Here is a 14,422-nt window from a genome sequence, read left to right on the forward strand (position 1 = left end):
ACATGCAAAATATTCTTCATGCATTTGTAATGAACAAGATACCTCTAAGTGCCTCTTTCTTTCTCTGCTCTGGCTGAGAAGATAATTCCCAAACAGCCATCTCTGCGCCCCCCACCCCCCACCATCATATGCCACTTGTTTTCCTCGCCAATTGAATCCTCGTCAGAGACTCAGCTCTCCACTCGGGGGCTAATGCCTGGAGCGACAAACAGCCAAATGGCTTTCAACGCACCATTGACGGGGGGGGCAGGCAATGGAGAGAGAGAGAGAGAGGGGGACAGAGAGTGAGAGCCTCTCCAAACTCTGGTGCTACTAGACAACCCTGAGTACCTGTAATTGTGGAGCTGCAGTGAAAAGCTTCTGCCGGCTCAAAGGCTTCTGTTTTCAGTGGCTTTAAGTGACAGTAAACTCTTTCCAGTGCCCGTCTCTGCCACTAAAAGCACTGTGGAAAATAGTGCCTGCAAAGTAAAGTGGGAGTCGTTACGAGCGCTGCAAGTCATTGGATTTGTTATCAATGTGTGCAGGTTTTTTGTTTTTTTTGTTTTTTTTGTTGTTGTTGTTTTTTATTTTAACCCTTCAGAATGGCTGGCTGTCAAAAAGACGTGCAGATATGCCATCTGCCTGTTTTGCTCTCCTTAACGCATGAACTCTGTCTGAACAGAGCTGAGTGACTAAATACGACACGGAAGGATGAGATGTAGCTGGCAGCATCAGCGACTCGGTTGAGGGGTTTACAGTCACAGGTTGACATGCGAGCCGTGTTTGCACTCATGATCTCTTAAATCGACGCTCCTGTGTGACACTGCAATAAATTGGGCCCAGAAAGTACAACAGAAATGGATGCAAAGGAAGTCTGCTCCATTGTTTTATTTCCTGGCTCCAAAGTAATATTTAAAGTCGAGGAGGGGTGGGGTGGGGGGTATTTCAGAGGAAGCCATGGGTTTTGGGAATATTTAAGTAGCTCAGCTCTCAAAGCACCTGGTGCTTCAGCTCATGTTTCAGAATGAATTGTTGAGAGAAATCTGTGTTTTTTAGCACAGTACTAAACAACTCAAAAAAAGCAAAGGTGCACCTGAATTCAGTGAATTTTATTTATTTATTTTTTGGCTTAAAAGTGGTGGCTCTGAAGTGGTGATTTGCACCGAACAAATGGATGCCTTTCTGTGTGAGGGAGGGTTTGTATGGTGGTTGCTCTAATAGCCGAGTGTATCAGCACAACGCCGTTTCTACAGGCCCCATGTTGCTCCCCTTGCAGCCATTTCCAGAGAAGTGGTGTGATACTGAAACACTCTCACCCTACCCATGTGTCATTGTATCCAGCCTCCGCTAATGATGATGGTTTATGAGTCTCCGAAGAACCCCACCACCATCACCACCCCCATTTCCAGTCTCCCAGTTATCCCTCATTAATTTCCCGTGCTGATCAGATCGACAGGCCGAAAATTCAATTTAATGACCTGCCTCTGTGCTGCGCCTAATATGATTTTACAGGCTGTTCTGGTCAGAGCCCCAGCCCAATTTACATAACGATCAGCCGTGCCAGATAGTGTTGCCCCAGCAACAGAAGAGGGGGGAGATGAGAGGAAGAGGAAGGAGGGAGGGCAGAGAGAGTAGTGGAGATTAGCGTGAAGGGGTGCGAAGAAGCATTTGGAGGAGGAAGGAGGGGAGAAAGCACAGTGCGTCTGAGGTCAGACGGGGGTTGTGAGATAATTCCTGACAGGCCAGCAAAGGTCTCTCTCCTCCTCTTCTCTCCCTCTTTTCCCGTTTCTCCCCCCTCCTCCAGAATGAAAAGAGTGACTCAGAGGCTGTGCAGAAAGCTACTGGCACCTCCTCCCTCCCCCCCTTTCACAGTCAAACAAGGTTAAGGGAGAAAATGAGTGAAGTGCAGCATCGTATAAAACGGCGGGAAGGACCTCTTCAGCCCCCACACACCTGCTGGGCCTCCACCCCTAATCTCTCAGAATCAATTAGTTCACCTCCCCCGGTCCAGTCAAACCACATTACCTTAGTGTCACATCAGAGGGTTTCACTTCACCATTCATCACCCCCACACATACCCCACCACTTCTCTTTTATTCTGCTTTCTACTTTTGTGTTCCTCTCCTATGCATCTTCCTCATCTCTTTCTATGGAAAGTGCAGATTCAAAAAAAAAAAAAAAGGAAATGGGCTTGGGCAAAATGTCTAGGGACCTTCAAGTGCGGTAGGCGGGCAGCACAGCATATCCATTTGACCAAATGCAGCACTGTAAAGTGCTCCATGTATGGTGAGCCCTCCAGTATCAGCTTACTCTGCCAGCTAATATTCTGTGGTCGATACCAAAGATGCCTCTGATAGATAGGGCCAGAGTTAACCTGTCTGCTTCAGCACGCCCTACCCCCCTCTGTATGGGCCGTAATTATGAAGTATGGACCTCATTAGGCTTTCTCCAGCCAGATGGTATTAGCATATTTCAGGCCTTAATGAAATAAGGCCTGAGCTTAATGGAGGCAGGAGAAAGGGGGAAGCAAATTTGTTCTAAGGCGGTCCCAGTTTAGTTAAGAAATACATGGTGTGTCCGGATGGACACTGCAACATTTAGTGCTATGTTATTGGCTATTCTGTTGTCTGAGGCAGGCAGTATGCTGGAAGGATGTCATTCTAATCATTTCTGTCTCTTCTCCTACAGACTGAGATTGCCAAGCGCCTCAATGCAATTCTGGCTCAGATCATGCCATTCTTGTCACAAGAGGTGAGTGTCAACCCAGCCAGCAGCATTTCAGGGATGAGACTGAGACTCATTTGTTTCACATTCTGCTGTTACTGTAGTTGTGACGATGACTATTGTGCAGATAATCTCTGGGGAACAACAGATGATTCACTGCACATAACAATGAGGAAACCCTTTTTTTTTCCCCCTTCTTTTTTTAAATTGACAGTTTTAGCCCACTAAATAATGTATTTGACTCAAACGTCAAACAACTACTGACCACTTCTAAAAATATCGCCCCTTTTCGAGCTCATCCTGTCAACATTGAGCAAATAGTCAAACATAAACACATAAATCAGTTCTTCTGAAGGAACTGGCTTTCCTGGAAAACTGAGATGAGAATTAATGCGCAAGGAAATGAAATGAAAGCAAACCTTCAAACGCCTCAAGCGGCAAACCTCCAGACAATAGATTTCAGTTTCAGTGTTCCTTTGATTCACTCTGACCTGCATTTCTATAATACATATAATACAGAGTATTTTTTTGTCTTGTTTTACCTAGTAGAAGATTCTCCTATTATGTTGAGTGCTATGTAGTACATTGATGTGTTGTTTTATTGACGATAAGTGCCATTAAATGACTATCGTGCATTATGGAGGCCCCCCCAAGCTTAAGTGTCTACTTGTCTAGATGAACCATCAGGCGGGGAACTATTCTTCTCCATCAGTGATCTAATCTTTGTTTATGTGTCCTGCAGCATCAACAGCAGGTGGCTCAGGCTGTTGAACGGGCCAAGCAGGTGACAATGACTGAGCTGAATGCTATCATCGGGGTACGTGGACTTCCCAATCTGCCTCTGACTGTGTGTATATCCCCTCTTCTTCCTTCATTTGACCCGAGACCAGAGGCAAAACTGCATACGTGAAGGAGGACCAGCATTCAGATAGAGATATGTAGATTATTGAAGCGTGCTACATTTTGCTCACGGGTGTATTTGACCTTTCTAAGCTTTGGCCGAAGTGTCGCATGTCAAGAATAACCGGGGAAAAGGGCAATAGATTCACAGGGGAAATGGGGGTGAAAAGGGGATAAAAGTAGCTTAGCATATTAATCTGCAGCAATTTTCTTTCACCCGTCTGTGGCATTTGAGTTTTTAGACTGAATGCAAACTAGTAACATCATGTCCTCTTCACTTGTACAGACTTGCCCTGGTCTCAAGTGGTTTATTATGTTTTTATTTGAGTTGACAATGTTTGCAATGTGCTGTCAGTATGGCGTTTTTTTTTTTGCTGTAATTTCTGATTGTTGGTTAACCATGACCCGTCAGCACCCAGGTTGCAGCTCCGCTCTGATTTTCCTCCTCTCAGCCAGAGTCAAAGAACATCTGATATAAAGTAACACAGTCCAGACTGGGAGATCAGATCATGGTGTTTCTCAGATTTCACTTTGGCTGCACTTTAATTAGATAAAAGGACCCAGCCAACAGGCTTACCCCTACCTCTGACCCAATAGCTCGAGGAATTAAGAGTGGTCAGGTCAGGACAAGCCATTGTGATTACAACAGAGATTACAGCAGCATGAACTTAGCAGGTACTAAGCATTTGAAAGGTGTAGTGGATAAAAGATTTCGGCAGTTGTGGAAGAATAGGGAGAACAGGAACATCTTTTTTTCCTCCCTACTGTTTACTACATTGTTCCCTGATGGTTGCCACAGCTTCTATAATTAAGTCATGTCATTTAACAAGCTTAATTTAGCTATTTATGTTGTTGCTATGGGTAAAAAGTGCAACAAGTTTGTTTGTTTGTTTGTTTGTTTGTTTATTGTCATCATAATTCAAAGTTTTCATTTCAGGCGTTATTTGTTACAATCCAATATTTAATGGAGCAAATGATTGGGACAAGCTGCAACAATGTTTTGCTTTTAATTCTTTAAAAAAGTAAGCAGAACTAAATTGTTTATTTGTAAAGCTGTTAATATGAACAGTAGGCGAATAAATCACATTGGTTAACTTAACAGTTGGAGCTTATTTCTTTAAAAAAATCAAATAAAAATCCCAGATGTTTAAATCTAGCAAGACAGTACAGGGAAACTCTTTCCCCAAAAAATCCACTCTGAAATATAGCCTGTGCACTGCCCGGATCTTGCATTTGCTTTTCTTAAAAACATACATGCGTATTTGGTTTTGATAGTCAGGTTACATAGTGATAGGAGGCTGTCGACTGAGCAGCAGATTTTAAAATTCGGTTTAGTTTAATGAGCCAGGAGCCGAGGGTAATTATCCACTATTTGCGCTTCTATGTTTTTTTTGGGGGGGTTTTTGGTTTTTTTTTCCCCAACGAAGTCCTTTCCACAACAGGAGTTGACCCTGCCTTCATTAAAGATAGGCAGGGCTAGCCTGAAACACACACACACACAATAATACACTCAGGAAAACAGGCTTAATTATAGGGTTGAAAAGATGGCAGGTGATCAATCTCCATGCCCCCACAGGGTGGGTGAGGCAGTGATGCTCTAGCGTCTCAACATTAGAGCCTCAGAAACACTCGGAGCATCAAACTCAGGGAGTGTTCACCTCAGTTGGATCAGAAAATGCATTTGAGACATGCATAAGTTAGAGATTTACCCTGCAGGCACCACCTGCTGTACTGTCAGGTTGTCATGTAAAGACAACCTGACTGTAAAGAATCCATACACACATACTGTATGGAGTACGTAACAGAACCACCCCACCCTCTCTTAATAGCTGTTAGTGACTGAGGCCAAAAACAGTTTTTCTTTCAATGTGGGCCTCACTCATAAAAACAAATCTGTTAGGTAGCATTATGCCGTAGGAAAGCTGATCGGTCAATTTTCTAGCTGGTTTGGTAGTGTAGTTTATTAAAAGTCGTTCCTAAATAAAAAGGCTAAAAATAATTAGATTAGCATAATTTTTACAGCATCATAAGACTGGTCTCTACTGGTCTCTCCCCTATTTTGCATGAGTTTTTGGCCAGAAGCAGCGTATGATTGAGTCTGATTTGACAAGTGTCAGAGGTGCAGACTCATTTCCATGTTCCTACCCTCATTTCCATGAATTTGACACAGGGCGAGATTGTAGTTGGGATAATGGTTAACAAGTCAGTTACAGCCGGTGTGCTCCTTATCACGTATCATGTAAATGCTAATCCGCAGAACACGACATAAACCTTCACAGCGTCAAGTTTTGCTGTTGTCACTCCAGTAACAGCGATCTCCTCTCCTTTGCATGTTTTATTTGGCTATGCGTATGTCTTTTATTACAGAGTAAGAGTGTCTACATTTACATAGTGTGACTACAGTGTCCAAATTTACACATGCTTTGACTTAACATCTCACAAAAGCCGGTGATGTCTTCATCCGATTTGAATTCATCACTTGGGGCTTTTTGTCGATTTAATGAGGAAAAATAAATGATTGTATTAAAAATAGCCATCAGGTGCAGCCCTACCTCTGAATCTCTGCTCTCTCCTCTGACCCAGCACCTGCACCCGCCTCGTGGCGTCTACCCAGCCTTCACGGTCAGTGTTGAGAGGAGGGTTTTGAATGATTAGCTTGCAATGAAATGTCTGTTTTTTGTGAAGGGGAATGATGCCTTTTGGAGACAAAGGACAGCTTGGGGCGTGTCAGGTTATTGTTGGCCTCTACTGTGCCCGACTCTGGTGTTGTGCATTTGACAGAACGTTATCTCTTTATTCGACGACTAACCTCAGAAATGTTACCCCCGTTCTTCCACTGCTGTATTCTGCTTCAAACATAGGTTGTAATCCAAATCTTAGAGTCTTTGTTGTGACGACCGAAGAAGATACGATGAGCTCGAAACTGTTGTAAAGCACAGAATAAGTGGGTAATGTGGCGATCATTGCCAGACTTATTAAGCCAGGGTGCCAGCTGGTTTGTGCTGGTGCTGTTGATGCTTGTTCCACCTGACAGTACTGTTCTGCAGGGAGCCAGCTTCGCCTAGTTAACTTTAATTGCCTGTTTCCTGTGGAAGTTGCCTGAGCTGCTGCGGCATTTACACATAATGAAAAAAGATAAGTGTGAAAGGAAGCCAGCTCTTTATCCATGAATATTGAATTGGAGGCAATTTATTTTCTGAAATTTTTTTTCCCCCCTCCTTTTTTTTCCTCTCTTCTCTCTCGCTCTCTGCACCTCACGACTCCCTTCCCTCGTCTCTCCTCCTCCTCCTCCTCAGCCATAGCTCGCTAATGAGGCTTCTTGATAATGATCCCTGCACGCTTTTCCTCATTAGGCACACTCAATAGGGACGTCCCTGCCTCAATCCCTCGCTCACTCTCTTTCATTCTCTTGTTATTTTCTGATTCTGCCTCTCCCTCCTTTTCTTGTTCTGGCTGCCCCTTCCTCTCTCTCTCGTTTTTTCTTTTCCCCCTTCTCACTTTTTCCCTTTTTTCACAACAAATAGGCTGCTCGGCAAAGCAGTACAATATCGATTAACAATGCCACCCCTCAGTTGCTTATATCCATTGTGCGATTTCAGGTCCAGCTCGGCATAATGAGCTGACTGAATAATGGCCAACTGCTAAATAAGCCTTTAAATGTGGGAAGTCACTAGATATACCCTTGTCTAGTTTCTCCATTTTATGTAATGAATGTATGGATGAGCTTATTGAAGTTCTGTCTAGCAAGCAGAATAGCAATCATGTTGTTTTTTTTTTTTTCCCTTTTTGGAGAGGCAGTTGATGGATGTGCTAAGTGTTATTTAACCTTGTTTTAAAGCACTTGCTTCCCTCTTGCCTGAGTGGCTATTTAACTCCTGTCTATCTACTCTCTCTCCTCTCTGGTTGCTTCTCTCACAGACACATTCAGGGCGTCATGGGAGCCGTGTGTGTTCTCCGCCGTCTCTGCTTAACAGCATTTTGCTGAAGGAGTGCATGCTTGCTTGGTTTTCCAGAGTGTTGAAAGGTTTTGAGGTTTTCAAGTGTAGACCTATTGATTTCTCTTTTTTTTTCTTTTTTTTTTAAAACTGTCCCAGCTATGATTGAAGCACAGCGGTTTGGGAGTGAACAAAAGCGTTGTATCGTTTTTGGCGACCACAGGTGACGTGTTATTGAGTCAAACACAGTTGTCAGATAAAGGTCACGTACCAAAACAATGAGCAATTTGTAAAGCTTGCAGTGATAAGCGTATCAGTGTGGTAATGAGTGCAGAGCGTGATTTTTAAAGAGAACCAGACGTGTAGAACAAACGTGAGGTCGGGGTCCTTTCAGAGGAGGAACATTATGAGTCATCTGTGTGCAAACTCTGCACGGGTTTGCTAACTTTTACATCGCTGGTGAAACAGCCTTTTTGGGGCAGTTTGTAATTCAAGTGTTGCTCAAGCCTCAAATGGTAAATATCATGTGGCTGCAGCTCCTCCTTCTTCTGATTTGCTTTCTTTAATAGGAATTTAAATTGAATATCTTTATACTCAAACACCTGTCAGTTTTTCTGGGAAGTAGTGATTGGTATTTCACACTATTTCCTGGTGGAGCTGGATCCACATGTTGGCGGAGACTTGCAGGCAGCTATTACGCATAAACTGTTTGGCTTTCAACTGAATGTCGTCAAAGCCAGCTCTAATGCAGCAGAGTGTGCTCATTCATGGATCCACTTCCCAGCCGACCCACTTGTCCTCTGTCGTGTCTCTCGTCTCTCTGCGTTTGTTTGCAGCAGCAGCAGCTTCAGGCTCAGCACCTCTCTCACGCTGCCCACGGTCCCCCGGTCCAACTGCCCCCTCACCCTTCAGGCCTGCAGCCACCCGGCATCCCCCCCGTGACGGGCGCTGGCTCCGGCCTGCTGGCTCTAGGCGCTCTTGGCAGCCAAGCCCACCTGCCTGTGAAGGATGAGAAGAACCACCACGACCTGGAGCACCGAGGTGAGGAGCAAAGCCTGCCACACACAAACAAACACGCTGCCTATGGCATTTTAGGGATGATGGCTAACTGTAGCTGCCAAGCACTGCTTTCTCCAGCCAAATATATTAATCAGTGAAACACATCAATATAGGTTTTTAAATGTTTTTGTACCAAATGCTTGTGTGACAAAAATATTTTTATATTAGATTTTAGATGTTTTTCTTGTCAATCCCTTGATTGTGTCAGCATGAAAATAGTTTATTCTGACACAAGACAACATAAGTTGTAATCATTCCTTTACCATTAGTATTAAGGCTTTAAAATCCATTAACATATCAGCAATTGAGGTATCAGGTTAATAATTGTTGATCTTAAATATGAAAATTAAACATGTCTTCCAAGTGGTATCAAAATCAATACTGCTGAGTTGCTGATATGAGTAATCCTGGTGACACCCATACTAATTTGTGTTTTTGCTTTTCTCTCTCCTGGCCCCTCATCTTTTCACTCGCCCCTGGCCATTCCTCTGAAAGAACGCGAGTCGAGCACGGTACGTTGACTCTCCGTCTCCCGTGTGTCGCTCTCTTGCTTACTGTGTTTGGTGATTAGGTGTCTTTACATAGACGACAGCCCTTTGTTCAATAGAAACTCATGTGCGGACACACACACACACACTGCTGTAGTCACAGGGGTATAAGCTGACTGAATCAAATAATTACGTCTGGCCAAATAAGCCAGTGCCATCTAATCCAGGTGGAAAATGACTCCAATCACTGAGCAAGGATTAGTAGTCAGCAACCTCCTTTAATTTCAGCACAATTAAAAGCGACTTTGACTCTCCTTCTCTTCATCCCTAACCACCTTAAAGGATTTACTGGTTGCATGTGTCCCCTACCTGGCTCTTTACATCCCCTCTTATCTACCCGTCTCCTTTTCTTTTGCTAATTCTATTATTTTTCTGCTCTGTATTCTTATCTTAGTCATTCATTCCTTTCCAGCGCTTTTTTGATTCACCCTCCAGTCTCTCGCCGTCACAGTCTCTCTTCCTTCTCATGTTAAGGTCCTTGTTTATTGGGCTAGCTTAAAGCTCTCAGTTAGCCAGAGTGCAACGCTCTGTTGGATCTGCTTGGCCAGATTGAGTTCCCATTGACTGACCATCCTGAATGGACCCACTCATGTCTGAAGGGAACCCAAACTCGTCCCTCTTCTCATGTGGTGACGAGCGGCTGCCAACGCCACCTTACCTGATCTCCCCGCCACAGTCTTCCTCCCTCTCTTTTCCAGTTTGCGCACACAGTCTTCCTGTCCTTTTGTGTCAGGTCATCTGATACTGGAGTTGGAGGCAAGTGCAGGGTTATTGAGTCTAAGCAATCCTTGAAAGGCTTCAGACTCAGATACACAGACAGGCTGCAGTAGATTTTTATCGGTCTATCTTTGCACCAAACCAGATTAAAACTCTTCCACAACAGCAGCTGAACCTGAGGAGGAGGCCAAAAGCTGCTTGGTTAGTGTAAATGGTTGGGCAACTGTAGTGGAAGTGTATGTTATTAACTCCTCCAGCACACTTTTTTTCCCTCACACTCTCCTCAATTTAGGAGGTTTTTATCTCACTAGGTTTTCAAGCTGTTACCTTTCTATGCTGTTCTTTCTTTTTGAGTCAGCCAATATGTCAGAAACCTCCCTACTGCCTCTTTCACCAGGCCTTTCTGTCTCTGATGAAGGCAGGGATTTGTTGAGCTACCTAACAGTGTGGGCTATCCTCAGGGTGTTCTCGCCTACACTTCCTCCCTCCTTCTCCCCCTGCCTTTTGGCCTGTTTGGCAGTGCCACCCCACCACACCAGCGCCCAGACTACAAAAACCCTGTTTGCAGCTTCTGAGAGAGTGCCAGCCTGTCCGAGCATTCCCACTAGTGGGGAGGACTCATTGCCACACACTGCTATGCTCTCATTGCTTGCCAAGTTCCTTTCCTGTTTTGCTCTCTTGTCTGCCTTCATTTTCTTTTCTGTTTTTTTTTTCTTCTTCCTTTCCCCTTCATTTTCTCACTCTCTCTTTCATGGCTCTTTTCTCTGCTGGCAGCACCCTCTTTCACTTTGCTCTCTGGTCCAGGTTCCCTTAGTGGCCTCTTTCTTTACTTCCTCTTTTTTAAAAACATTAGTTCATTTTCATGAACTTTACAGTCAGTGTTTTTTCACTGTGACCTGTCACATTACAGAGATAAGCACACATACAGGAGCAGCAGCCTTAGACTTGGTTTTTGTGGTCAGTTTTGTTTTTATTTGCATGTACTTACTGTTAGGCAGTACTGTTATGAATGTGGCTTGTTGAGTTTGAGTTGGTAGCGTGTTTCTGGCTTTCTTGTGTGTGTGTGCATGCTTCAATTTTTTTTTCCTCTTTGCCTCTGCTCTTTCATCACCTTGTGTACCACTCTCCCATTGGTGTTCTCTGTGTTTATGCGCTAGCTGTTTCCTCAGTCTAGGACTGTTGTCCAGTTAGCTTTGCACCCAATAGTGTTACTGGTCTGACAAAGGAAAGGGCACTAGAGTCCTCTCTGGGTGAAAACGCACTGCTCGGTAGCATGCGCCTCTCATCAAGGTTTGTCACCTGCTGCATTTAAACTACAAAACAGTGACTTTGCTGAAGGGCACAATCTGGCAGAAAAGAGTTTGCTCTACATCACAGGCTCCACTCAACCGATAACTCCATTCATTTGCAATATTGGGTTGCCAAGACAGCAGCTTAAAGTGCTGAAAGATTGTTTCAGAGATTTATTAAAATGCAATTCTACATAATGCAACACACCGTAATGTCCTCATAGCTCTCTAATCACATATAGTTCAGGATATTTATTGTTTTAAAGAGACTAAAAGGGAACTGGAGACTGATGTGGTCTGTCTGCATGTTCTTGTTGGCAGAATAACTCAGTTTCGCCATCAGACAGCCTGCGGGCAGCAAGCGAGAAGCACCGCAGCTCATCAGACTATGGTCTCGAGTCCAAGAAACGCAAAGTGGACGACAAAGACAGCATGAGCAGATATGTGAGTGTTTGTTTACTTTCCGTCCAAATAATAAAAAATGATAATGTTTGTAGCCTGTTTCGTTTCAAAATTTACCTTTCAATTGCTAATTGCGGTTTTCCTGGAAGGGTATACCTGAGTTTATTCAGTTAGCTTAGTAATGAAACTTACTTAACGCTAAATGCAAAGTTTATTATGTGCATACTGTTTCTATCCACAGACTTATCTTCATATTAGTTAAAATTAATGCCAGGTTGCAAAGTTCTCCCAAAGACACTTCATTGAAGATGTAAATATTAGAAACTGTGACAAAGTGTTACATTTAGCATTTTGAACTTTTCTCTGTGTGCAGCAAATAACCCTGTAGCTCATTCATTCTCAGTCTTCACATCTGGTCAAGAATGTGGACCACTTTGGTTTATGCTGTAATTTTTGCCGTCCCAGTGAGCTAACCCGTTACTCCGTCATTTCAGGACAGTGATGGAGACAAAAGTGATGACTTGGTGGTGGATGTCTCCAATGAGGTAAGACTGCAATTAAACTGAGCTGCTCAGTCACATTTTTCAGTGTGAAGGCTGAACACAAAACTAAACACAGCTCTCTTTTGTCTGCCGAAGCCTCAACACCTTTCCACATTGCCAAAAAGTCTATCAAAATATTGGTTGTGTGCGATGAGTGTGTGTTTACTTGCTGTATTTCTTTTGCCACTCATGCAGAAAGTGCGACAAAGAATACAAAGAAAAAGGGGGTGACAGGTGAATGAGAAGTGCGTGCATGTGTGTGTGAGAAGGAGAATGTGAACGTGCATGAGTATATTTATCTGTGTTTGCACATGAGGCCCCGGTTTGTTTGACCTACATGTACATGCCAGTGGCTTTCCTCCAGTCTGTTTGCTCAGTCTCGCTCTCTGTCTGTCTCATTTAACTCTGTAGGATCCGGCCACCCCTCGAGTTAGCCCCGCTCACTCCCCTCCTGAAAACGGGCTGGATAAATCACGAGTCCTGAAGAAAGATGCTGCCCCCAACAGCCCCGCCTCTGTCGCCTCTTCGGGCAGCACGCCGTCCTCTAAAGCTAAGGACCACGCCCATGTGAGTGTCAGGGACATGCTGCAAGACTAGAGAGAAGCTGAAATAAGGAGGTTACAGCGGAAGGGCAGGGGAGGCTGAACTGACACACTAAAGAGCATTTGTCAAGTGAAGTGGATGTCTGTGTGAAAGACTAATACGCAGGCTTAGCAGTTAGCTGCTATGCGGGGCTTGCGAGGGCAGAGGGTAGATGCACTCTCAGGAAATCAAACCCTATGGCTCAGCCCTCTCAATCTCCTTTATGGCTTACCCAATAAATGGTCATTTCTCCCTCGGCCTCAGGCTGTAAATAACCCAGAGACACAGCAGCGGGGGAACTGCTGTCTCTGTCTTTTTATGCTGCAACTCATCTTCTCTCCTTCCAACTCCCACTTTCTCTAATACTGAAGTGTTCACTGACACGACTATGTTAGTGAAATGTTTTTTGTAAAGCTAAGGATTAGGATAGCTTTTTAATCCACATCATCTCTCTCCACCTATAATGTCACTAGGCTAAACCCCCACTTCTTCAGCCTCCCATTTGCCAAACATTGAAGGATTTGGATTAATTATAAGAGGTGTTTGGGACATCATCTTGAATGTCTAGCCACTCCTAATAAGCTTGACTTCTAAGCAAAGGTTTATATCCGTACCCCCAAACACACAAACACACACCATGGCTGTAATGGAAGTGTCAGTGTTAGATTGGATTACCTCAAGCCGTCCACTCAGATTGTCACTCTGGATTTTCCTGCCAGTGAGGGTATTTTTGACTCTGTGGGGGATTTTGAACTCTGGTATGGATGCTGTTTGTGTGCCCATGTGTATGTGCACGCACATGTGAACTTACAACTTTCAGTAATAGGATCCAAATCACACTGAGGTTAAAAGTTGAAGACTATCTCTGTTTTTTAGAATGACAAGTCATCTACGCCAAGCTTGAAGTCAAACACGCCTACACCGAGGAACGAGGCGCCGACACCTGGAACAAGCACCACTCCAGGACTACGGCCTCTAACTATGGGCAAACCGTCCGGCATGATGGAGGCATTGGGTGAGTATCTGCAAGATACTGTTGTTTGTTTTTGGGGGGGGGGTTGTAATCAAATCATCCAAATGTCACATCCAGTCATACAGGCCCACAGGCAAGCCAGCACCGACTGGTTGTTAGGAAAAATGTGTAGTTCCCAGCACCAACCACCATAACAACTAATAATTTGAATTTCAACTGAATTTGACTGGGGTCTTATTGGACCAAGGGGAAAAAAAAATCTCCTTCACATTTAAAGTTCATTTTAAAATTTGACAAAAACACCTCACCCAAAGCTGCTCCCAATTCCTAACCCCCTAACCATGTAATGTAATGCAATTTTCAATGCAACCCTGCGCTCACTGTAACAAATCATTGTTTGATGCCTAACAGAATGAATGATTCTTTCTATGAGGTTTTTATATTTATATTTATCTGGGTTTTTTTGTTTGTTTTTTGTTTTGTTTTTTCTCTCCGTCAGCCGCACCAGCCCTGCGTACCCCCCTGTCCATCGCCGGTTCTTATGCCACTCCCTTTGCCATGATGGGTCATCACGAGATGAACGGATCCCTGACGAGTCCTGGCGTGTATCCGGGTCTCATTTCCCCACAGATGAGCGCTGCAGCCGCCGCCGCCTACGGACGCTCGCCAATTGTAACTATTCCAGCTTCTATAAAGCATTTATTAGTGAAAATGAGGATTTATCACACACATCTGAATAAATAATGATTTGCCCGTTAGATAACGGCAGCCC

At 44.1% G+C, this 14,422-nt stretch overlaps 1 protein-coding gene across 1 annotated transcript in view; it reads left to right on the forward strand.

Annotated features, from left to right (window-relative positions):
- The window catches only part of LOC102303562 (TLE family member 3, transcriptional corepressor), a gene marked incomplete in the record, with an annotated part of 29,651 nt that overhangs the window by 8,528 nt on the left and 6,701 nt on the right, over positions 1-14,422 (forward strand). Inside the window, 10 exon segments of the mRNA XM_014336176.2 lie at positions 2,668-2,730; positions 3,446-3,550; positions 6,187-6,225; positions 8,375-8,579; positions 9,051-9,109; positions 11,473-11,595; positions 12,048-12,098; positions 12,507-12,662; positions 13,554-13,692; positions 14,150-14,322. Coding sequence (XP_014191662.1) covers positions 2,668-2,730; positions 3,446-3,550; positions 6,187-6,225; positions 8,375-8,579; positions 9,051-9,109; positions 11,473-11,595; positions 12,048-12,098; positions 12,507-12,662; positions 13,554-13,692; positions 14,150-14,322 — 1,113 coding nt within the window.

This window comes from Haplochromis burtoni, unplaced genomic scaffold, assembly GCF_018398535.1.
Source record: "Haplochromis burtoni strain Fernald_Lab_line unplaced genomic scaffold, NCSU_Asbu1 Contig_129, whole genome shotgun sequence".
In the NCBI taxonomy this organism is placed as follows: Eukaryota; Metazoa; Chordata; class Actinopteri; order Cichliformes; family Cichlidae; genus Haplochromis; species Haplochromis burtoni.